A 26806-nucleotide genomic window follows, 5' to 3' on the forward strand; every position below is an offset into this window, starting at 1 on the left:
ACTCATTGTGTTTCCTCTGTGGTTGCACAACAAATATACAATCACAGCTAATACAAACAAAACATATTAAATTTACACCCCATGTGTTCATTATTGGAACCTGGTGCATACTAGTACATGATACACTGCATTCCAAAACAAAAACTAGAGTCCTTTATGAGAACCTTGACTTGAATACCGTCTAATGTTTGAAAAAGTATGGAAACTACAGACTGTCAAATCCTGTTAATCCGCATGTTCATTTATTCATTAGTGCTCGCACAAAACAATAAAATTCCCAAAGCACACATCTTTGTAGGGACAATATTCCTGTCGGAAATCTAAATGACAATTCAGAATCTGTTTTACCTAATTGAGTTACAGAATTCCACACCATTACCCTGCAAACCAAAATTACGTTCAAACAGTCCTTTATGTTAATTTGATAAATTACACATTTATTCATGTTACATTGAAAAACATGCAAAGCACAACTTCAAAACTATTTCCGTTACAATGCTGAGGATTATCTACAGTCCTCTAGCTATACAAAGCAGCCCAAGTCCCCCCCATACAAGTCAATCTTACATGATGCCATATAAAACAATTCTACCATATTTACATCATACGACAGTGTTGAGGGATTTCACATGTCCTGATTTGTACATTTGCATTTCATTATGTAAAGTCCCACACAAAATGACAATCAAGTAAAGAGGGATCAGTGCTTCTCTCACTATCAGCCAGGTGTGCTTACTTTTGTCTTTCTTCTGTACTACACACAACACTTACAGTACCAGTCAAAAGTTTGGACACACCTACTCATTCCAGGGTTTTTCTTAATTTTTTTTACTATTGTCTACATTGTAGAGTCATAGTGAAGACAGCAAAACTATGAAATAACACATATGGAATCATGTAGTAACCCAAAAAGTGTGAAACAAATCAAAATGTATTTTATATATTTGAGGTTCTTCAAAGTCACCACCCTTTGCCTTGATGACAGCTTTTCACACTCTTGCTATTCTCTCAACCAGCTTCATGAGGTAGTCACCTGGAATGCATTTCAATTAACAGGTGTGCCTTGTTAAGTTCATTTGTGGAATTTCTAACCTTATTGCATTTGAGTCAAATCAGTTGTTGTGACAAGGTAGGGGTGGTATACAGAAGATAGCCCTATTTGGTAAAAAGACAAAGTCCATATTATGGCAAGAACAGCTCAAATAAGCAAAGCGAAACGACAGTCCATCATTACTTTAAGACATGAAGGTCAGTCAATACCGAACATTTCAAGAACTTTGAAAGTTTCTTCAAGTGCAGGCACAAAAACCATCAAGCACTATGATGAAACTGGCTCTTATGAGGACCGCCACAGGAAAGGAAGACCCAGAGTTACCTCTGCTGCAGAGGATAAGTTCATTAGAGTTACCAGCCTCAGAAATTGCAGCCCAAATAAATGCTGCAGAGTAGAAGTAACAGACGCATTTCAACAACTGTTCAGAGGAGACTGCGTGAATCAGGTCTTCCTGGCCAAATTTCTGCAAAGAAACCACTACTAAAGGACAACAATAAGAAGAAGAGACTTGCTTGGGCCAAGAAACACGAGCAATGGACATTAGACTGGTGGAAATCTGTCCTTTGGTCTGATGAGTCCAAATTTGCGATTTTTGACTCAAACCGCTGTCTTTGTGAAACGCAGAGTAGGTTAACGGATGATCTCCGCATATGTAGTTCCCTCCGCGAAGCATGGTGGTGGTGCGGGGGTGCTTTGCTGGGGACACTGTCAGTGATTTATTTAGAATTCAAGGCACACTTAACCAGCATGGCTACCACAGCATTCTGCAGCGATACGTCATCCCATCTGGTTTGCGCTTAGTGGGACTATAATTTGTTTTTCAACAGAACACTGACCCAAAACACCTCCAGGCTGTGTAAGGGCTATTTGACAAAGGCGAGTGAAGGAGTGCTGCATCAGATGACCTGGCCTCCACAATCACCCGACCTCAACCCAATTGAGATGGGTTGGGATGAGTTGGGACGCAGAGTGAAGGAAAAGCAGTCAACAAGTGTTCAGCATATGTGGGAACTCCTTCAAGACTGTTGGAAAAGCATTCCAGGTTAAGCTGGTTGGAGAAAAGGCAAAGCTGTCGAAGGCAAAGGGTTGCTACTTTGAAGAATCTAAAATATATTTGTTTAACACTTTTTTGGTTACTACATGATTCCATATGTGTTTCATAGTTTGTGTCTTCACTATGACTTTACAATGTATAAAATAGTAAAAATAAAGAAAAACCCTTGAATGAGTAGGTGTCCAAACTTTTGACTGGTACTGTATATATACTGCAAATTGAAGTGATCACTATAGTCCGTTAGTATAAGCTCATTTACATTGTATTATTGCTACATATGCTTTAGGAGTTAATATTTCAACATGATTCATTCTGAACTAGTTAAAAGTGTGTGTTTATAGCCCTTCAAATATTGCAGACTTAAAAACAACTTAAAAATAAACTATGGTTGGGTTAAGGATATGTCTACAGTCTCTGTGTTACATTAAAATCCAAATAAGAATGCAGAAAATAACTCAAGACTTACAACAAAACATGTATAAAGAAGACAGAAAATAAGCAAAGACGATCTGAACTTATCTAAAATGGGAGTGTGTGTGTGTGGTAGGAACTACATTATAATAGGTGATATTTTGACCCTTCTCAACAATTCATTTGACATCAACTGGTCATAAATGAATAAAACAAATATTTCTGAAAAGTACAATTTTGTAAACTGTTTTGGAAAATAATATAGAAATATCAAAGCTTGGATCTGAGTTGCTTACTCTAGCTTAGGCGTGTAGGACCAGTAAGGTGTGGAGGGGGGGGCTAGCCAGTGCTACCGTTCAACATTCAGTTTGTTATTAAATACTCAGTTCAATAAAAGTGCAACCATCTTCACTGTGAGGCACTCCACACACACCAGAGACCACTTCTCCTTCCATTGTTGCCTCTGCCACTCCTCTTCTCACAGACCTGCAGCAGCTTTCATTTCAGCCAGTGAGAACCTCTGGTCCCCGTCTTTGTCGTAGCGTTCCAGGCTTTGGGGATCTGGCGTTGCTGTGTCAAATAATTTCTTCAGGACTTGGTAAGACATCCCCTGAGTGGTGGGGTCGGTACCCGAGCGCTCAAAGAGCTCTTTGAGATCTATTGGAAGTAGAAGAGAGGTTTCAGGCAATTGTTAATTGGCCACAAAATAAAATGCAATCTGACTTTTACAGATTTGTGTATGCAGGATACTCTGTAAACAAGCACGTTTCCATCCACAGTTTTTATGTGAGTAAAGTCATGCAGTATAAAATAAAATGACAGGCATGATGGAAACAGGAAGTGTCGGTACAATGTCAAATGTCGAGAGAATTTGTTCGTTCGACATCTTTGTGTCGGTAAAATCATTATGCATCAATTGTCTTAAACTCCTTTATGTGCAAATATTGATATCATAAACCATGTTGAAGAAAACTTGGAGTCACAGGATGAAATACTACGTTGTACTACCACTACAACGTGAAACGCATTAAGAGTTTATAGACAGATTCAATAAAATGAACTTCATGGTGGTTAATGATGGACGGTGATAAAATGCAATTGTGTTCGTTGTCCATTCCTTATGCCTGCCTATACCATAACCCACTGCCGACATGGGGCACTCGGTTCACAACTTTGACATTGGCAAACCGCTCACCCACACGACACTGTCTGCCATCTGCCCAGTAAAGTTGAAAACAGGATTAATCCATGAAGAGCACACTTCTCCAGTGTGCCAGTTGCCATCGAAGGTGAGCATTTGCCCACTTAAGTCAGTTACGACGGCACACTGCAGTCAGGTCAAGACCCTTGTGAGGACGACGAGCACACATGAGCTTCCCTGAGACGGATTCTGAAAGTTTGTGCACAAGTTCATCGGTTGTGCAAACCCACAGTTTCATCAGCTGTCCGATTGGCTGGCTTCAGACGATCCCACAGGTGAAGAAGCGGGATGTGGAGGTCCTGGACTGGCATGGTTACATGTGGTCTGCGGCTGTGAGGCCAGTTGGACGTACTGCCAAATTCTCTAAAATGACGTTGGAGGCGGCTTATGGTAGAGAAATGAACATTACATTCTCTGGCAACAGCTCTGGTGAACATTCTTGCAGTCAGCATGCCAATTGCACTCTCCCTCAAAACTTGAGGCATTTGTGACATTGTGTTGTGTGACAAAACTGCACATGTTAGAGTGGCCTTTAATTCTCCCCAGCACAAGGTGCACCATTGTAATGATAATGCCGTTTAATCAGGTTCTTAATATGCCACACCGGTTCGGTGGATTATCTTTTACTTTTCACACCATACATTTTCCTTAACAGCCAAAAGTACTCATTTAGTTTTGAATGCTAAACAGGATAGGAAAATGCAACTTATACACTCAAGAGAACATACCTGGTCATCCCTACTACCGCTGATCTATCGGACTCACTAAACACAAATACGTTTTCAATTATGCGTTGGAGTGGCTAAAAAAAAACAAGGTGCCGTCTGGTTTTCTTAATATAAGGACATTTAAAAGTATACCTTTAATTTGGACACTTAAGTATATTTAAAACCAAATACTTTTAGACTTTTACTCAAGTAGTATTTTACTGGGTAACTTTCACTTGAGTCATTTTCTATTAAAAATCCATTAGCAGTCTAAGTCCTGTCTAATCCATTCTTGAATGGAAGAAGGTTGGATCACCAAGAATCTTCCTAGAGCTGGCCGCCCGGCCAAACTGAGCAATCGGGGGAGAAGTTCCTTGGTCAGGGAGGTGACCAAGAACCCGATGGTCACTCTGACAGAGCTCCAGAATTACTCTGTGGAGATGGGAGAACCTTCTAGGACAAACATCGCTGCAGCACTCACCAATCAGGCCTTTATGGAAGAGTAGGCAGATGGGAAGCCACACCTCTGTAAAAGGCACATGACAGCACGCTTAGAGTTTACCAAAAGATACCTAAATACCCTCAGACCATTCTTTGGCCTGAATGCCAAGCGTCACGTCAGGAGGAAACCTGAAACCATCCCTACGGTGAAGCATGGTGGTGGCAGCATCATGCTGCGGGTATGTTTTTCAGCTGATAGGACTGGGATACTAGTAAGGATCAAGGGAAAGATGTAGGGAGCAAAGTACAGAGAGATCCTTGATGAAAACCTGTTCCAAAGCACTCAGGACCTCAGACTGGGGTGAAGGTTCACCTTCCAACTGGACAACAACCCTAAGCACACAGCCAAGACAACGCAAGAGGGGCTTCGGGACAAGTCTCTGAATGTCCTTGAGTGGCTCAGCCATAGCCCGGACATGAACCCGATCGAACATCTCTGGAGAGACCTGAAAATAGCTGTGCAGCGACGCTCCCCATCCAACCTGACAGAGCTTGAAAGGATCTGCAGATAAGCATGGGAGAAACTCCCCACCTACAGGTGTGCCAAGCTTGTAGTGTCACACTCAAGAAGACTCGAGGCGGTAATTGCTGCCGAAGGTGCTTCAACAATGTACTGAGTAAAGGGTCTGAATACTTATGTAAATATAATTTCCTTTTATTAATTTTTTTTAATTAATTTGCAAAAATGTCTAAAAAAACATTTTTTGCTTTGTCTTTATGGGGAATTATGTGTAGATTGAATTTAATCCATTTTAGAATAAGGCTGTAACGTAACAAAATGTGGAACAAGTCAAGGGGTCGGAATACTTTCCGAATGCAATGTAAATACAAAAGTATGTGGACACCCTTTCAAATTAGTGGATTAGGTTATTTCAGCCACTCGTTGCTGACGCGTGTATAAAATCGAACACACAGCCATAGACAAACACTGGCAGTAGAATGGCCTTACTGAAGAGCTCAGTGACTTTCGATGTACCGTCATAGGATGCCACCTTTCCAACAAGTCAGTTAGTCAAATTTCTGCCCTGCTAGAGCTGCCACAGTCAACTTTAAGTATTGTTATTGTGAAGTGGAAACGTCTAGGAGCAACAACGGTTCAGCTGCAAAGTGGTAGGCAACACAAGCTTACAGAATGGGACCACTGTGTGCTGAAACACGTATCACGAAAAAAATCTTCTGTCCTCGGTTGCAACACTCACTACTGAGTTTCAAACTGACCCTGGAAGCAACGTCAGCACAAGAACTGTTCGTTGGGAGCTTCATGAATTGGGTTTCCATGGCAGATTAGCCACACACCAGCCTAAGATCACCATGAGCAATACCAAGCATTGTTTGGTGGAGGAATTATAGTCTGGGGCTGTTTTTCATGGTTTGGGATAGGCCCCTTAGTTCCAGTAAAGGGAAATATTAATGCTACAGCATACAATGACATTCTAGATGATTCTGTGCTTCCAACTTTGTGGCAACAGTTTGGGGAAGGCCCTTTCCTGTTTCAGCATGAAATGCCCCCATGCATAAAAAGAGGTCCATACAGAAATGGTTTGTTGTGATCGGTGGCCAGAACTTGACTGGCCTGCACAGAGCCCTGACCTCAACCACCTTTGGGATGAATTGGAAAGCCGACTGCGAGCCTGGCACAATCACCCAACATCAGTGCCCGACTTCACTAATGCTTGTGGCTGAATGGAAGCAAGTCCCCACAGCAATGTTCCAACATCTAGTGGAAAGCCTTTCCAAAAGAGTGGAGGCTGTTACAGCAACAAAGAGGGAATCAACTCCATATTAATGCCAATGATTTTGGAATGAGATGTTCGACAAGCAGGTGTCCACATATTTTTAAGAAAGATCAGGAAACATGTTTTTAATTCTGATTATTTTTGGCACTAAACTATCTCCATATATACATCCATACATTTTTTCAACTGGTACCGGGGGACCTTTAGACAAGTCTTGTGAGGCCTGTGGGAGCCTCACCTTTCCACAGAGGGTTCAAATTAGTGTGTAGCCAAAACTGTTCGGATGCAACAGACAGAAGTTGGCAGATTTGCTGTTCCCGACTTCAGACAAGTGCCAAAACGCTTTGTGGGGGTTGTAGAGCAAAACAGAGAACACCATCTTGTTCGTAATAGTTTGTAGGCCAAACCGTTCGGACACTACATACAATTTTGTGAGAAAACCGATTTTCGGGACGTCTCATGGTCTGACAAACACTGCTCTTGCTTCGTCACCTTTCACTCCAGATGTGGAAGTGCAACATTGGTGGATGCAGTGGATTGCGACGCATCCAGTTGTTGGGGTTCTGAGAATATGAAAATATACTTATTCATGTCACTGATGGACTGCTGAGGTTTAGAGGGTCTACACCAGAAGTTAATGGATATAGGAGGAAGGTATATAGTGTGCTCAACTAAGCTTGGAATGTGTTGAGTGCAGTGAAGCGATTATATGTGGCAGGCATTGATAAGGGGAGAGAGCCATGGATTGGTGATCAAATCAAATTTTATTGGTCACATACACATGGTTAGCCAGTGTTAATGCGAGTGTAGCGAAATGCTTGTACTTCTAGTTCTGACCATGCAGTAATATCTAACAAGTAATCTAACAATTTCACAACAACTACCTTTTACACACAAGTGTAAAGGAATGAATAAGAATATGTACATATAAATATATGGATGAGCGATGGCCGAACGGCATAGACCAGATGCAGTAGATGATATAGAGTACAGTATATACATATGAGACAAGTAATGTAGGGTATGTAAACATTATATAAAGTGGCATTGTTTAAAGTGACTAGTGATACATTTATTACATCAATTTTTCCATTATTAAAGTGGCTGGAGTTGAGTCAGTATGTTGGCAGCAGCCACTCAATGTTGGTGATGGCTGTTTAACAGTCTGATGGCCTTGAGATAGAAGCTGTTTTTTAGTCTCTTGGTCCCAGCTTTGATGCACCTGTACTGACCTCGCCTTCTGGATGATAGCGGGGTGAACAGGCAGTGGCTCGCTCGGGTGGTTGTTGTCCTTGATTATCTTTTTGGCCTTTCTGTGATATCGGGTGTTGTAGGTGTCCTGGAGGGCAGGTAGTTTGCCCCCGGTGATGCGTTGTGCAGACCTCCTCACTACCCTCTGGAGAGCCTTACGGTTGTGGGTGGAGCAGTTGCCGTACCAGGCGGTGATACAGCCCAACAGGATGCTCTCGATTGTGCATCTGTAAAAGTTTGTGAGTGTTTTTGGTGACAAGCCAAATTTCTTCAGCCTCCTGAGTTTGAAGAGGGGCTGTTGCACCTTCTTCACCACGCTGTCTGTGTGGGCGGACCATTTCAGTTTGTCCGTGATGGGTATGCCGAGGAACTTAAAATTTCCACCTTCTCCACTACTGTCCCGTCGATGTGGATAGGGGGGTGCTCCCTCTGCTGTTCCCTGAAGTCCATGATCATCTCCTTTGTTTTGTTGACATTGAGTGAGAGGTTATTTTCCTGACACCACACTCAGAGGGCCTTCACCTCCTCCCTGTAGGCCGTCTCGTCGTTGTTGGTAATCAAGCCTACCACTGTAGTGTCGTCTGCAAACTTGATGATTGAGTTGGAGGCGTGCATGGCCCCGCAGTCATGGGTGAACAGGAGGTACAGGAGAGGGTTGAGAATGCACCCTTGTGGGGCCCCAGTGTTGAGGATCAGTGGGGTGGAGTTGTTGTTTCCTACGCTCACCACCTGGGGGCGTCCCATCAGAAAGTCCACCACCCACTTGCACAGGGCGGGGACGAGACACAGGGTCTCGAGCTTAATGACAAGTTTGGAGGGTACTATGGTGTTAAATGCTGAGCCATAGTCGATGAACAGCATTCTTACATAGGTATTCCTCTTGTCCAGATAGGTTATGGCAGTGTGCAGTGTGATTGCGTCGTCTGCGGAACTATTGGGGCCGTAAGCAAATTGGAGTGGATCTAGGGTGTCAGGTAGGGTGGAGGTCATATGATCCTTGACTAGTCTCTCAAAGCACGCTATGATGACGGAAGTGAGTTGTTTAGCTCAATTACCTTAGCTTTCTTGGGAACAGGAACAATGGTGGCCCTCTTGAAGCATGTGGGAACAGCAGACTGGGATAGGGATTGACTGAATATGTCCGTAAACACACCAGCCAGCTGGTCTGCGCATGCTCTGAGGACGCGGCTAGGGATAATGTCTGGGCCGGCAGCCTTGCGAGGGTTAACACGTTTAAATGTTTTACTCACGTTGGCTGCGGTGAAGGAGAGCCCGCAGGTTTTGGTAGCGGGCCGTGTCGGTGGCATTGTATTGTCCTCAAAGAGAGCAAAGAAGTTGTTTAGTTTGTCTGGAAGCAAGACATCGGGGTCCGCAACGAGGCTGGTTTTCTTTTTGTAGTCCGTGATTGACTGTAGACCCTGCCAAATACCTCTCGTGTCTGAGCCATTGAATTGCGACTCCACTTTGTCTCTATACTGAGGCTTAGCTTGTTTGATTGCCTTGTGGAGGGAATAGCTACACTGTTTGTATTCGGCAATGTTTCCGGTCGCCTTGCCCTGATTCAAAGCAGTTGGGTTCGTGCTTTCAGTTTTGCGCGAATGCTGCCATCAATCCACGGTTTCTGGTTGGGGAAGGTTTTAATAGTCGCCGTGGGTACAACCTCACCGATGCACTTACTAATAAACTCGCTCATCAAAACAGCGTATACATCAATGTTGTTGATGGGAGAAATAAAAGTTTATGGCCCATATTTTTTTTTTTTTTTTTTTATTTTACCTTTATTTAACCAGGCAAGTCAGTTAAGAACAAATTCTTATTTTCAATGACGGCCTGGGAACAGTGGGTTAACTGCCTGTTCAGGGGCAGAACGACAGATTTGTACCTTGTCAGCTCGGGGGTTTGAACTCACAACCTTCCGGTTACTAGTCCAACGCTCTAACCACTAGGCTACCCTGCCTATCACTAGTGTCCTGCCTAGCAGTAAATAACGATGTTTGTTCAGATGTGTAGGAGGAGACTCGGCATTAAAGGAACGGATAAATATCTGTGCTTGTGTGGAAAAACAACAGATCTCTCTAGCTTAAACTGACAGATTTTTATGGGGATTTAAAAATATATGCGCTAATTAGACTTCCGTGGGGGCACAGACATCGACTCTGGGGGTTAAGGTATGTATACTTTTACTCCAGTACAGCGGTGAAAGTAGATTTAATTTCTTACCGGTACGGGACACCCAAGTGCGCGTACACTTTTTTTAATACTACAAAAATGACTGGATAGCCTACTCTGCCGACATTGACAACAAAAAAAAACCAGATGAATAAAAACAATGTCTGATCCATATAATCGGCCTACGAAAAGGGGAGACGCAAATACAATATAACGTCCATCTAACCTGGAGGAAATTATTGTCCAAAAACAAACAAAAGTGGCACTGACCCAATGATAAAGACAGTGAATATGCACACTCACCGGCAATATGGCCAATGTTCTCCGCTGGTGCCAATAAGATGTTCGCTCAATTAAGTTACGAATTTTGATAACTAAAAGACAGATTGGAGTATTTTCATTGTCATCTCTTTACAGCAATAGCCATTTGCTTTCCAAACTGTTTTTCCACGATGGTATTTTTAAATATTGCTATATGCCTGGCCGGATTGCTCTGCTTTCACTGACAGTCGCAACTCAACAACATATTTGGTATCTGCAGTGAGCCCTGCACAAATTGTAGGCCCTTCCAACTGTAGGCTATGAGATTAAAACAATCCACTACTTTTTTGTTGTTGTTAGAAGCTAATGATCCTCTGTGATCAAATCCTTTTTTTCTGGTGTAGTAGCCTATTTTGAATGATTTGATTTCTTTCTGTATAGACAGTAAGCTAATTTTGGCTATTTAATTATATTTACTTTAGGGAAAGCTTAGCTTCCCCTAGCCTTATAAACACCCCGCCTATGCCTTTTAATGTGGCGTAAACACAACCAGTCATGTTTTCATCCGATTGTCAAACAATCACTTAAAGGTACTCCTGTAGGCTACATTCTGCGATAGTCATTAGGCCTGGACTTGTAACATGAATTGATGCATCCACTGTTGTCCACGCACGCCTCGGTCTTGGCCACTCATCTCCGACTTGACAAAATGTAAGTGTTCTCCTCGAACCACAACTCAATTTACAGGGTATACCACACGGTTTCCAGTTAATTCACTAACTTTTCCATGCGGCTGACATACAGTAATGCTAACTAATAGGGTAATAGCCTATAGTTTATTGAGCATGTTGTATTAATTGCAATAGGCTCATGTTTTACCGGGACGGAGTACCCCCACTATTTATTTTGCCGGGACGCCATATGACAATTTGGTACTTTTTTCCACCACTGCGTATGACTGAGATTGTGATGTATGATCACAGATATTACTGACTAAAAATGTATCCAATACCTTTCAGAGAGCTGACTCCAGGGAATGACACAGTCTTTGGGCTTTCTGTTCCAGACTCTCTCTTGGTGCGGTTTGGAGTCAAAAACCATGGACGCCTCGTTGGCTTTGAACCTGTGGATTTTTCTGGAGAAAGAACAGGCCAAAGTCATCCAAAGGTAACATTGTACATCACTGTACTTATTTTTTTAATGAAAATGTAATAGACAATTAAGCTTTCTTGTCTTATTTATACCATGTGTAGCTTCTGAAGTTGCTGCTTTAAGTCCATCTGCATTGGTGTCCCTCTCTGTGACCAGGTCCTTCACTGGTTCTGTTGCATCTCCACTGACAGGCAATTGTTCAACTACCTCCACAAGGTCCTTAGAGGTTGAAATGTAAATTTTGTTTTATACACCGTACATCCGGAAAGTATTCAGACCCCTTCCCTTTCTCCACATTTTGTTACGTTACAGCCGTATTCTAAAATTGATTAAATATATTTTTCAATTCTCTGAATGTTCTTGAGGCCCCAGCAAGAGCCCAGACTTGAACCCGATCGAACATCTCTGGAGACCTGAAAATAGCTGTGCAGCGACTCTCCCAATCCAATTTCACAGCACTTGAGAGGATCTGCAGAGAAGAATGAGAGAAACTCCCCAAATACAGGTGTGCCAAGCTTGTAGCGTCATACCCAAGACTCAAGGCTGTAATCGCTGCCAAGATGCTTCAACAAAGTACTGAGTGAAGGGTCTGAACACTTTTTTTTTTGTAAAAAAGAAAAAAAACAAAAAACGTTTTGCTTTGTCATAAAGGGGTATTGTGTGTAGATTGATGAGGGGGAAAAAACAATTGAATCTATTTTAGAATAAGGCTGTAACGTAACACGATGTGGAAAAAGTCAAGGGGTCTGAATACTTTCCGAATGCACTGTAGATATATATATATATTTTTTTTACATTTAAGTGATCATAGCATAATTGATGGTGTTTTGATACATGCGAGCACAACTATAAAATCATGAACGCTCCAATTTGAAATGCAGCTCAACTCCAGTGCAGTAAGAACAGTACATCTTATCTGGGGAAAAAGCCACTGAGTGGCAAGCAGCTCTTTCTACAGCTCATTCTGAATCTGTATCTTATCGGTCTGTGTGCCATAACAGGACTATATAATCTGAACCATCTGTAACAGGAATTTCAAGGTGAACCAAAAGGAGAGCAATCATTGATAAACTCAATCATAAATAAATCCGGTTTATTCCAAGTTGCAACAGAGAGACACCTACAGAACAGAACCAGATTTTTTTTTAACGGGCCTCTTGGAGACAGGCCCTTTACATTCTAATCAGAAAGTGACAAATGTCCTCTAAACCTCAGCCGGAGAAGCTTGAACCATGTACAAAGTCAAAACAAAAGATAATGACTTTGCCAGCTGCTACAAACGATATGGGGCGATTCCACGGCAGGAAGGCCCAGAAATATTTTCTGCCTCTCAGATTGTTGTTCTCAAGTCTCACATTGAGAGGAAGGCTATTTGATATGCTTTTTACATTTGTATCACAAACCATATGAGAAAATCATGATGAAAGTGGCCATTTTAGGCCCCTTTTAGACCTATACATGCCTTCTGTAAGAACCTATGATCCGTGAACCGTACATGATACAGACATCGTGGTGTCATTATACTCATTATAGATGTGCTCTAAAATATGGAGCAAGTCTAGATTCTGAAATACAATTTTTCACATAAATGTATTTTACATTAGTGAAAATGTGTATGAATATCTCAAAAGTACCCTTTATGATTTTGTACATTTTTAGACATGTACTTTAAACAATACTCTACAAGTACATCAAATTATCAGAGTGGGTACTCTGTTACAGTACTTCTGAAGTCATGATACATTTTATGAGTACCACCACAGTGAATGGGAAAATGGATTCAAAGAGAACTCCTTCTACTGGTGATTTGTTGATGACCTAGAAATATACATTTCTATGATGTAGTTTCTTTCCAAAACGCTATATAAATATCCATGTTCAGAAATGTTTATTGTTTAAAGAAACTAAAGAGATTGGTGTGTTTTTTCACCATCTAATCATGGCATGGGATGGTGTACTTGTTTGAAATCTATCATTGATGGTTTCATTTCAGAGACAAAAAAATAATAAAAAATGCAAAACGCTATATAAATAAGTAGTACTGCTAGGTTTTACAGTCAAATGTAACACAACTAAATTTTGAATAAAGCACTGCACAAATGATACATTTGGCATCAATATTATTATACATGTTGTATTATTATCATCATCAATTACAGTTTAAGACATTTTATTCATTTAACAGATGCTCTTATCCAGAGGGACTTAGTTTGTGCATTCATCTTAAGATAGCTAGCTGAGACAACTAAATATCACAGTCAAATATACAAATATTCCATTCCAGCTAAACAATGGATATATAGCGTATATAGCGCAATAATTTCTGGTAAAAAAAAAAGTGAAAAATTGGTGGATATAGCGTTTTAGAAATAAACTCATCATGTATAAAATGGATCACATCTTCAAAAGTAGCAGAGCACCCACTCTGGAAATGTGACACGTTGAGAGAGTACTGTAATGTTCCACATAACATAAAACATCAAAAATAAGATCAACCAAAAAGGGTACTTTGAGATATTCATATAAATATTTTTAATGTTGAATACATTTTGAAGTCTTAAATTACTGAATATTTATTAATCGTAAATATTCCCATTACTCACACTGTGTGGTGTTGTCTGAGGAGAGCCCTGCTCCATGGAAGACACCCTGTGAGTGAGGTTGGACACAGCGGTTTGGAGATTCTGGATTTGGTCACCAGTCCAGGAGTGGTACAGCCCTTGGGTCTTGTTAACTTCGCTCACAACCTCTCTCAGGTGAGTTACATCCTGTAAGAATACAACACAAACAAACAAATATATATTATTTCTTAATCTGATTGATGGACATATGTGTTAAAAATGAATTTTTGATTAAGGAACTGATCAGCACTACCATCAGTCCAGTTTGATTAGATAAATATGTAAGAAACTGACTTTGTAAAATCAGATTAAATGAACCACGCTCTATTTTATCCCAACAAATTACTTTTGTGTGAGAAAATGAATCCATGAGAAGAATAGTCAGTATTCTACCCTTCATAAATGGAATGCTTTGAAAGGGTATGAGAATGAAATTGATCAACAGTAAGAGTAGTGTACCAATACCTGGTTTTGAGCTAATGTTGATGAGCGGTTGCTTGTTTCTTTTTCAACTGAGGCTGTCGATTTCACATTTGATTCTTTAGCCTCGGCATCCTATTTTGCCCACAGAGAATAAAATAGCAAGTATTTAGTTGATCTGACAGAAACTGACCCAGATTCACTTTGCAGGCTGGCTTGTGCCAAAAAAGGGATCAGCACTTGTGCGGATACTGTTAGATTGTTTTATGTAAAGTGGATGACGCACGCACACACAGATAATCCCATCCATGTTACACATTGAACATAGGGCCCCATGTTTAATTTACCTATAATCTGCCACAACATTCAAAAGGTGCACAACAAATCAGTGTGGAGAGTTGCTAGTTCTGCCAGCTATATAAAAATAAAAATAAATTGTAGCTAGTTCAAGGATAGATTAGTGTACTGACCTCAGTTACTTCTTTCTACTGGTCTAGATGTTGTATAATCTGTCATCTAGTTCATTCTGCAGCTCATGCATTTGGATATTGGTACCGCTAACTGGCTCAGACAAACTAAAAGCAGGCATAGGTTCAAGCTGAAAAGAGCAGAGTGTAAAGGAAGTCAGTATTTTTATGTTCTTTACCATGGTCCTCTTGAGGTCGTCTGTTTCTTTCTTCTGGTCCTCAAGGGCCGTCTGTATTGTCTTGACATCATGCTGCACACTGGTTAAAGTGCTGCCGATTGAAGCCACACTCTGCAAATGAAAACATTTAAGCCTCAGATCCAGATGCATAAACTTTTTTTCATGGCAATATGACAACCCAATAGACCGTGGGTGAATACCGAGCAATATTGATGGCAATAATTGCAAACAAACATGGCAAATACTTCTGAATATACAGTTGAAGTCAGAAGTTTACATACACCTTAGCCAAACACATTTAAACTCAGTAATTCACAATTCCTGACATTTAATCCTAGTAAAAATTCCCTGTCTTGGGTCAGTTAGGGTCACCACTTTATTTTAAGAATGTAAAATGTCAGAATAATAGTAGAGAATGCTTTATTTAATATTTTATTTATTTCTTCACATTCCTAGTGGATCAGAAGTTTACATAATCAATTAGTATTTGGTAGCATTGCCTTTCAATTGTTTAACTTGGGTCAAACGTTTCAGGTAGCCTTCCACAAGCTTCCCACATACAGTTGGGTAAATTTTGGCCCATTCCTCCTGACAGAGCTGGTGTAACTGAGTCAGGTTTGTAGGCCTCCTTGCTCCCACACACTTTTTCAGTTCTGCCCACAAATTTTCTATGGGATTGAGGTCAGGGCTTTGTGATGGCCACTCCAATACCTTGACTTTGTTGTCCTTAAGCCATTTTGCCACAACTTTGGAAGTATGCTTGGGGTCATTGTCCATTTGGAAGATCCATTTGCGACCAAGCATTAACTGATGTCTTGAGATGTTGCTTCAATATATCTACGTAATTTTCCTGCCTCATGATGCCATCTATTTTATGAAGTGCACCAGTCCCTCCTGCAGCAAAGTACCCCCACAACATGATGCCGCCACCCCGTGCTTCACGGTTAGGATGGTGTTCTTCGGCTTGCAAGCCTCCCTATTTTTTCTCCAAACATAACAATGGTCATTATGGTCAAACAGTTCTATATTTGTTTCATCAGACCATTTCTCCAAAAAGTACGATCTTTGTCCCCATGTGCAGTTGCAAACCGTAGTCTGGCTTTTTTATTGCGGTTTTGGAGCAGTGGCTTCTTCCTTGCTGAGCGGCCTTTCAGGTTATGTCGATATAGGACTTGTTTTACAGTGGATATAGATACTTTTGTACCTGTTTTCTCCAGAATCTTCACAAGGTCATTTGCTGTTGTTCTGGGATTGATTTGCAGTTTTTACACCAAAGTACGTTCATCTCTAGGAGACAGAACGTGTCTCCTTCCTGAGCGGTATGAAGGCTACGTGGTCCCATGGGGTTTATACTTGCGTACTATTATTTGTACAGATGAAAGTGGTACCTTCAGGCATTTGGAAATTGCTCCCAAGGATGAACCAGACTTGTGGAGGTCAACAATTTTTTTCTGAGGTCTTGGCTGATTTCTTTTCATTTTCCCATGATGTCAAGCAAAGAGGTACTGAGTTTGAAGGTAGGCCTTGAAATACATCCACAGGTACACCTCCAATTGACTCAAATTATGTCAATTAACCTATCAGAAGCTTCTAAAGCCATGACATTTTCGGGAATTTTCCAAACTGTTTAAAGGCACAGTCAATTTAGTGTATGTAAACTTCTGATCCACTGGAATTGTGATACAGTGAATTATAAGTGAAATAATCTGTTTGCAAACAATTGTTGGAAAAATGACTTGTGTCATGCACAAAGTAGATGTCCTAACCGACTTGCCAAAACTATAGTTTGTTAACAAGACATTTGTGGAGTGGTTGAAAAACGAGTTTTAATGACTTCAAGTGTATGTAAACTTCCGACTTCAACTGTACATATGAGAAACCTTACTCGTCTCTCTTTTGCGTCTCAATTATGCTTTTTGTATATCTCACAGAAGTGATCAAGTTTAGATCTACCTTTTGGAGCTCTTCAACTGTAGTCGGAAGGTTGATTAAGTCTGAGGCTGATTTGATGTTGGCCTTTAGATGGTTCACCGCAGTGTCCAGAAAACTGATCTAATGAGAGAGAAGCATTCCAGAACACAGAACATTCAATTACACGTGGCAAACAGACTTCCCTTTCACTCTACCTTGTTTTAACCTTGATTTAACCTGCCATGGTGTGAGAGGTTTCACAACAATGGGGCTGACGGACGACAAAACAAGACAGTTCTACAGATAACATCACTTTCCTTTAAGCACTGTACCTTTCTGTTAATCTCTGTAAGGTTGGACCACAGTTTGTTCAGACCCTTGTCTCCATTTTCAATGTCCTCCAGTTTTCTCTGCTTTGTCTTCAGATCTTCACTTAGTTTTGGTATTTCATGTGACGAAACCTTCTGGCCGGATTCCACTGTAGAGAAAATATGCAGTAAAAAAAAACAAAAAAACCCAATGTACTAAAACTGTAGTTACTGGGCTGTATGATTGTAAAACTCAGCCATAAGCAATTGATGTGCAAAGGTTAGCCTACTATTTATTGCGAAGTAAAGTGGGATAGTGTGTACTATTGTGGCTGAACTCATGCTTGAACCTGATGGCCTTTTCTAAAGATTGACATGGGACAAATGACAGGTTGCAGTGTTTGTCTGATGGCTTACTTGTATGCAGCTTTTCTTTGAGGGAGTCTAGATCTTCTTTCAGGGCAATCTGCATCCATATCAGTCCGGCACAAGCCGTAACACAGGCAGCCAGTATGATGAACAGGAACAAGGGATAGCAGACATTGCAGCACTTCACGTAACTTCTTCTATGATGAATGAGAAAGTTTTTATTAATATTTTACATTCACAAGCTTTATGCACCATAGCAAAATAATGGACTAAAGGAGCCTAACGTTACTCCTTATAGTCCAAGGACCGTACACGTTCTGTTCAGAGATGAATTGGCTCCATCAGCCAAAACAGCCAAATACTCCATCTAAACGTGAATGGATTCTCAAGTCCAATATGGTTCTAGAAACATAAATCCCTCTACTTTCATATCACATCAAAATAATTTCACAAATGCAAAATACACACTTACTGTACACTGTTTTAACACAGTGACAACATGCTTGTGGCGTCCATCTTCCATTCGGAGACACAGATAGCTCATTAGCATAGTATATGCCTCCATTGTCAATGGAGCACTGTCAACGCTATGTTGGAGGTGCCGCACTATGCCATGTCTACCAGATGCGCATGCGTTTTGCCATATGTTGTTTTTGCCGGATGTCTAGCCCGTATTTTCCTGTACTTAATGCACAGGTGCTTCGCAGAGCTGCAGAACAGTTTGCAGCACGAAGTATATAATTTTCGCCCTGTTCGACCAATCAAGCTACTGGTTTCATATACTGTAGGGCTACCAACAGACTGGTCAATCAAATGTATTTATAAACCCCTTCTTACATCAGCTGATGTCACAAAGTGCTATACAGAAACCCAGCCTAAAACCCCAAACAGCAAGCAATGCAGGTGTAGAAGCACGGTGGCTAGGAAAAACTCCTAGGCCAGAACCTAGGAAGCAACCTAGAGAGGAAACAGGCTATGAGGGGTGGCCAGTCCTCTTCTGGCTGTGCCAGGTGGAGATTATAACAGAACATGGCTAAGATGTTCAAATGTTCATAGATGACCTACAGGGTCATATAATAATAATCACAGTGGTTGTCGAAGTGTGCACAAGGGCGCATTACAACAATTAATCTAGTTTGTTTCTATTCTTCAGTCACCCATCTCTAGCAACATCAATAAATTGAACTGGTTGTTCCCATATAGACTACTGATTTCAAAACACTAGCTTGCTAAATTACGTATTCATTTTGCATGCCATTCTTGTTGGCTAGTTTTGTGAAAACTAGCTCACTAAGCAAGTGTAGTAATGACAAATTGTCCTAGCGTCATTCTTAACTGAGACAAATTTCCAGTCGTTCAGCTGGTATTTTCTCACAATAGTCATTATCATTTGGCCTCTGTATGGTGCCACCCCATTGGAACTTTTACGAACTTCCGTTTGTACCACTGCATGGCAATGCAACTCACAACTTGAAAGTATTGAACGCTTGCGGTACACTGAACCCACCGTAACCTAGTGCGGCATCCCTAACTTTGCAGACTGCTCCATTGACAACTCGTGCGTTGTTTTCCCGAGCGGTGGTACTATCGGAAGTACACAGACTCCAACTACTGTAGCTAGCTTGAAGCACATGAGCATCAAGTAAGGAAAATGCTGACTAGACATCCGGCAAAAGAAAACGCATATGGTGGACAACGGCATAGTCCACTCTGCCCTCTGTCTGTTTCTGTAAACAAGCACTGTAACATGGAAATATGACCGTGTGGGAACCTTAACCCTATAAAAATGTATATATCAATTTAGCCTTTTTAAACATTTGTTTTATTATTTCTCACCGATATTAAAAATAAGGTCCGCAAGCGATACGTGTTAATCTTCAGACCGAGAGTCAGGGCTCTTAGCAAAACTTCCCCATAGGGAAGAAGCCTTCGTCCAATGACTTGTGTAATGTAAATGGAACTAAGAGTCATGATCAAGTAAGGCTACATGCATCATTGATAGACATATGTGACCCGTTTCAAGAAGCTTGGCGTATGTTTTTTGGGGCAAAAATGCTTTCTGGAACATGTTAACTTTCATCTGCCTTAATAACAAACTTGTATGCCATCTGGTAATACGAATAAAACAGAATTACGAGCCTAGTTGGTTTAGCCACAGAAAAAAGACAGGAACCTTCCCGCTAGCCATGATTGGCTGAGAAAATGGATGGGCTTGGACATGCCGAAAGAGGAGTTTGGATTGGTCTGCCACGTAGCACGCTTCTGTCTATAACATGAGGTACTCAGCATGTGTAGATAATCCTTGCTAATGTGGCCTTTTTGAAAGATATAACGTTAGCCATGGAGAACTGCAAAAGTGTTGCTATGGATCAACTGCCCAGAATTTAGCAGGCACTATCGACAAAGATCAGTGGGAAAAGATTGTGATGGACTACTTTTTGCACACAGCCAGTGTCAACCGGAGTGACTTGACACAACGGGCCAAACAAGCTGTAGCTAGCTACAAAACAAACGGAAAGACACGCTGCTGTGGAGCGTTCATCCATGTATACGGGTAAGAGTCTAGCTACATTTCATATATTTTACATTTCTAATTTTGTCAGAAAGTTGTTTTCATTGAAAATTAAAGCGTACCGTTTACCGTTTACGTTAACGTTAGCTAGCGAGCCAGCAAGCTAAGTGTATGATCCGTGTAGTAATACTAGTCGTATCTCAGTAAGCCATTTGCATTTCTAATAATTGCCTAATGTTAACTAGCTAGCTAACATTGAACTTAGCTAACCAACTAAAGTCAGAATGTACATTAGTTTCATGTTTTTGCCCTACCCTTGCCACACTTGTTAGATATTATACACATTCACAGCTTGATATCAAATGTCCTCGCCATGTGATTTATCATAGTTGCAGGAAGCAGCAATCTAAATGATCAGACTGAAAACATGCAAGGAAAAGTGATCGGTGAAATTATGAAGCGAGTGGGACAGGACAAATACAGCTTAATTCTATCCAATCAGAGCAGCAGGATCAATGTACAGCCCACCCTTCTCTTTGAAAACAGGCAAAGTAGACAGTTGAGTTTTGACCACGCACATGACTGACTCAAAAGACAGTACAGTATGGTTTAGAAAGTCTGACTGACACGAGAAACATGCTTGCTGGCACCCACATTTTTAAAATATTTTATCATAGATAATAAAAAATATATATACTTGGATCATAACCGTATCCAGAAAATTGTACACATCCATTACGATACTCGTTTTGTCTGACTACTCAGCACACCCTTAGTGTCTGGGTAAGCATCATCTAATCATGATACAATATTTTTATCTGGACAATTTCTATTTTTGATATTGCTACTATGCAAATAACCATTTCACTATACTGTATCCTATGTGACAAATAAACTTGAGAAGAACATGACCTGCACCAAAGTCAGATTAGGATATAGGACTAGAAAAAGTGTATTTTTACCTGGAGTTTTTCCTCATTGTAAGCTACTACTTTCACCACTTTTAGTCTTGAAATCTTTGGTTGTTTATTACACTACCTTACTCACTCTATTTAGTACATGGCCTCACATGTGATTCCCTAAAGAGATAGGTGGGGCTTAGGCTTTCGAGGGTGTGAACTAGAAGTCGACCGATTATGATTTTTCAACGCCGATACCGATACCAATTATTGGAGGACCAAAAAAATCCGATACCGATTAATCGGCCAATTTTTATTTATTTGTAATAAATTACAATTACAACAATATTGAATGAACAATGAACACTTAAATTAACTTAATATAAATACAGAAATAAAATCAATTTAGTCTCATAAATAATGAAACATGTTCAATTTGGTTTAAATAATGCAAAAACAGTGTTGGCAAAGAAAGTAAAAGTGCAATGTGCCATGCAAAAAAAGCTAACGTTTAAAATTCCTTGCTCAGAACATGAGAACATATGGAAGCTGGTGGTTCCTTTTAACATGAGTCTTCAATATTCCCAGTTAAGAAGTTTTAGGTTGTAGTTATAGGAATTATAGGACTATTTCTCTCTATACCATTTGTATTTCATACACCTTTGACTATTGGATGTTCTTATAGGAGCTTTAGTATTGCCAAGCCTATCAACTCCCGAAATTAGGCTGAAGTCATAAACAGCGCTGTGCATCCCAGCATTGCTAAGAGCTGCTGTTTGAATGAATGCTTACAAGCCTGCTGCTGCCTACCACCGCTCAGTCAGACTGCTCTATCAAATAACAAATCATATACTTAATTATAATATAATAAACACACAGAAATACAAGCCTTTGGTCATTAATATGGTCAAATCTGGAAACAAAAGGTTTATTCTTCCAGTGAAAAACAGAACCGCTCCGTATTTTATCGAACGGGTGGCAACCTAAGTCTATATATTACTGTTTCATTGCACAACCTTCAATGTTATGTCATAATTAAGTAAAATTCTGGCAAATTAATTACGGTCTTTGTTAGGAATGAATGGTCTTTCAACAGTTCACAAGCCAGGTGGCCCAAACTGCTGCATATACCCTTACCCTGCTTGCACTGAACATAAGATAAGTGACACAATTTCCCTAGTTAATACTGCCTGCTAACATGAATTTCTTTTAACTACATATGCAGGTTAAAAAATATACTTGTGTATTGATTTTAAGAAATGCATTGATGTTTATGGTTAGGTACATTTGTGCAACGAATGTGCTTTTTTCGTGAATGCGCTTTTGTTAAATCATCAAGTTGAAGTAGGCTGTGATTCAATGATAAATTAGCAGGCGCCTCATTGATTATATGCAATGCAGAACAAGCTAGTTAACCTAGTAATATCATCAACCATGTGTAGCTAACTAGTGATTATGTGAAAATGTATTGTTTTTTAAGATAAGTTTAATGCTAGCTAGCAACTTACCTTGGCTCCTTGTAGCCACAAGGTCTTTTTGATGCTGCACTCACGTAAAAAGTGGTCAAGTCTGCCACGCAGTCTCCTCGTGGATTGCAATGTAATCCACGAGGATTATGAAGATCCTATGTAAACTTGAAATCGGCACTAATTAATAGGCCATGCCGATTAATCGGTCAACCTCGTGTGAACGATGCTGAGTAGGTGTAGACAAAGAGCTCCTTTTTTTATTTAACCTTTATTTAACTAGGCATATCAGTTAACAACTAATTCTAAATGTACCATTTTTTATTTTTTTTATTTCACCAGGTAGGCTTGTTGAGAACAAGGTTCTCATTTACAACTGCGACCTGGCCAAGATAAAGCAGAGCAGTGTGACACAGACAACAACAGAGTTACACATGGAATAACATGGAATAAACAATAAACAAGTCAATGACACAGTATAAAAAAGAAAGTCTATATACAGTGTGTGCAAAAGGCACAAGGTAGGCAATAAATAGGTCATAGTAGCGAAGAATTACAATTTAGCAGATTAACACTGGAGTGATAAATGAGCAAATGATGAAGTGCAAGTAGAGATACTGGTGTGCAAAGGAGCAGAAAAGTAAATAAAAACAGTATGAGGTTGAGGTAGGTAGATTGGGTGAGCTATTTACAGATGGACTATGTACAGCTGCAGCGATCGGTTAGCTGCTCAGATAGCTGATGTTTAAAGTTGGTGAGGGAAATATAAGTCTCCAACTTCAGCGATTCTTGCAATTCGTTCCAGTCACTGGCAGCAGAGAACTGGAAGGAAAGGCGGCCAAATGAGGTGTTGGCTTTGGGGATGATCAGTAAGATATACCTGCTGGAACGTGTGCTACGGGTGGGTGTTGTTATCGTGACCAGTGAACTGAGATAAGGCAGAGCTTTACCTAGCATAGACTTATAGATGACCTGGAGCCAGTGGGTCTGGCAACGAATATGTAGCGAGGGCCAGCCGACGAGAGCATACAGGTCGCAGTGGTGGGTGGTATAAGGTGATTTGGTAACAAAACGAATGGCACTGTGATAGACTGCATCCAGTTTGCTGAGTAGCGTATTGGAAGCTATTTTGTAGATGACATCCCCGAAGTTGAGGATCGGAGGGATAGTCCGTTTTACTAGGGTAAGTTGGGCGGTGTGAGTGAAGCAGGCTTTGTTGCGAAATAGAAAGCCGATTCAAGATTTGGTTTTGGATGGGAGATGTTTAATATGAGTCTGGAAGGAGAGTTCACAGTCTAGCCAGACACCTAGGTACAATAACGGCCTACCCCGGCCAAACCCTAACAACTTTGTGCCGCCCTAAGGGACTCCCAATCACGGCCAGGTGTGATATAGCCTGGAATCAAACCAGGGTCTGTAGTGACGCCTCTAGCACCGAGATTTGGTGCCTTTGACCGCTGTGCCACTAGTAGGTGTACCAACACATCTAAGGGCCATTTTCACAAAAGTGGGGTTACAAGTTTATCAACTTTCAAAGCAGAATTACTTTCCCATTGTTCCTCAACTGCAGTGTATTATTACATATCATGTTGTAGCTCTGAGTCTCTACTTTTATCATATGTAAAAATAAAAAAAAAAACTATTTAAAATGTTGCTACATAAGACCAAAGTGAGGCACGTCAGTCACATATTTGGAATGGACGTTGTGTCAGCGGAAAATACACAGGGGCTAAGTAGCTAGATCGATCACTTACTTTCCAAAAGCAGCGACAGTAGCAAGGTTGCTGAATTCATCATCATCTGAACTTGATTCGGATTCTGAGTCTAGTGGAGGCTCGGTTCTGAGGAGCCTGTGCCCGGACCCCTTTTTGGTTTTCTTCCTTTTACTGTCCCCAAGTCCGATTAATGCATCGAGTTCCTTCCTCTTCTTCATCCTCTTCTGTGGGGTCAGCGAACCCGCTGAGCCCGACTTAAAACCGACCAAATCCAACGTTTTATCCAGTTTGGTTATTGTATAAAGTCCTCTAGGTAGCTAGCCAGTACCACAAGCTACAGTTGATTATCTGATAAGGCTTGTTGTTAGCCAACTAGATAGTCGCTTGGCTAACTAGCTACCTGGCTAACGTCGTAATTTGAAACTACTACCATGAGCTACCAAGCATGTAGCCAAGCTTGTTAGACAGCTAGCATGATATTTTAAAAGCTCGTTGTACTGGGTTAACGTCTAAAATAGTGAGCAACCCAGCTAGCAACTATTTTGACACTGGCCGCTCAACCCACCGCCCAAGGCACAACCAGAAGGTAAAATGGCGATTTTGAGATAGCTATTGAGCGAAAGACGGTAAACAGTATAAGCTATACATCAGGTTACTTTTAGTAGCACTTCCAATACAGTATACATCTAACCAAAATTGTTTAAATGTCAGTGCAGTCGTAAATGCATCTGACGCGCTAATAATGTTGTTTTGATGTTGAACATCTGATAGAGCCGCCCACACTAGCAGCTTCCTTGATGTTCTTCTTTGCTATCATTCCGTTCGCACATTTCGTTGTGCATGCCGCCACCTACTGTGTCGGAGTGTGTGGTCAATCACGTTGCATTTTGCGATAACAAAAATAAAGGGGAAAGGCATAAATTGCACCACCAATTTACCCTACGCCTATATACCACCATTTAACCCTTGTGTGGTGTTCATGTTTTGTTATTCACCCAATGTTCGCGGGTCTGATGGACCCACAACATTATTGGGTTTTTAAAACAATACAGCCATAACAATTTACGTAAAAATACTTAGTACTTAGATGTTGACTTACATCAATTACAAGCAATATAGGCAGCTTACATTGTTAATATGTGCCATTTACCTTTGCTAGATCACATTTATCAATAAAAGCAATGTTTGTTTGCTTTGATAAAATGTGATTTTTGTAAACAACATTTTTTTTCACCTCTATTTAACCAGGTAGGCTAATTGAGAACAAGTTCTCATTTGCAACTGCGACCTGGCCAAGATAAAGCAAAGCAGTTCGACACATACAACAACACTGAGTTACACATGGAATAAACAATCACACAATCAATAATACGGTAGAAAAATCTATATACAGCATGTGTAAATGAGGTAAGATAAGAGAGGTAAGGCAATAAATAGGCCGTGGTGGCAAAGTAATTACAAATAACAATTAAATACTGGAATGGAAGAATGTGCAGAAGATGAATGTGCAAGTAGAGATATTGGAGTGCAAAGGAGCAAGATAAATAAATAAATACAGTATGAGGATGAGGTAGATTGGATGGGCTACTTACATATGAGCTATGTACAGGTGCAGTGATCTGTGAGCTGCTCTGACAGCTGGTGCTTAAAGCTAGTGAGGGAGGTAAGAGTGTCCAGCTTTAGTGATTTTTGAAGTTCGTTCCAGTCATTGGCAGCAGAGAACTGGAAGGAGAGGCGGCCAAAGGAAGAATTGGCGTTGGGGGTGACCAGTAAGATATACCTGCTGGAGCGCAGGCTACGGGTGGGTGCTGCTACGGTGACCAGAGCTGAGATAAGGTGGGGCTTTACCTAGCAGAGACTTGTAGATGACCTGGAGCCACTGGGTTTGGAGCGAGGGCCAACCAACGAGAGCGTACAGTTTGCAGTGGTGGGTAGAGTATGGGGCTTTGGTGACAAAACGGATGGCACTGTGATAGACTGCATCCAATTTGTTGAGTAGAGTGTTGGAGGCTATTTTGTAAATGACATCGCCGAAGTCGAGGATCAGTAGGATTGTCTGTTTTACGAGGGTATGTTTGGCAGCATGAGTGAAGGATGCTTTGTTGCGAAATAGGAAGCCGATTCTAGATTTAATTTTGGATTGGAGATGTTTAATGTGAGTCTGGAAGGAGAGTTTACAGTCTAACCAGACACCTAGGTATTTGTAGTTGTCCACATATTCTATGTCAGAACCGTCCAGAGTAGTGATGCTGGACGGGCGGGCAGGTGCGGGCAGCGATCGGTTGAAGAGCATGCATTTAGTTTTACTTGCATTTAAGAGCAGTTGGAGGCCACGGAAGGAGATTTGTATGACATTGAAGCTCATCTGGAGGTTAGTTAACACAGTGTCCAAAGAAGGGCCAGAGGTATACAGAATGGTGTCGTCTGCATAGAGGTGGGTCA

General features: G+C 40.9%; 1 protein-coding gene across 2 annotated transcripts; it reads right to left on the reverse strand.

Moving 5' to 3' along the window:
* Positions 1-220: 220 nt before the first annotated feature.
* LOC110508612 (EF-hand calcium-binding domain-containing protein 14) lies at positions 221-25376 on the reverse strand. Of its 2 annotated transcripts, none has more exons than XM_021589264.3 (10): positions 24404-25376; positions 17821-17969; positions 17428-17573; positions 17138-17236; positions 15185-15295; positions 14584-14673; positions 14101-14265; positions 11590-11716; positions 11358-11480; positions 221-3176 (listed from the first exon to the last, which is right to left on the reverse strand). In XM_021589264.3, exons 1-10 carry the CDS (start codon positions 24580-24582, stop codon positions 2998-3000), a joined length of 1368 nt encoding a protein of 455 aa, XP_021444939.3. In that variant the 5' UTR covers positions 24583-25376; the 3' UTR covers positions 221-2997. The 2 variants fall into 2 exon arrangements, with proteins under 2 accessions (XP_021444939.3, XP_021444940.3); XM_021589265.3 differs by having other exon boundaries at positions 17821-17966; positions 24404-25231.
* Between the last annotated feature and the right edge of the window lie 1430 nt (positions 25377-26806).

This window comes from Oncorhynchus mykiss, chromosome 28 (genome assembly GCF_057628025.1).
Source record: "Oncorhynchus mykiss isolate SJ-2025 chromosome 28, ASM5762802v1, whole genome shotgun sequence".
NCBI classification, from domain to species: domain Eukaryota; kingdom Metazoa; phylum Chordata; class Actinopteri; order Salmoniformes; family Salmonidae; genus Oncorhynchus; species Oncorhynchus mykiss.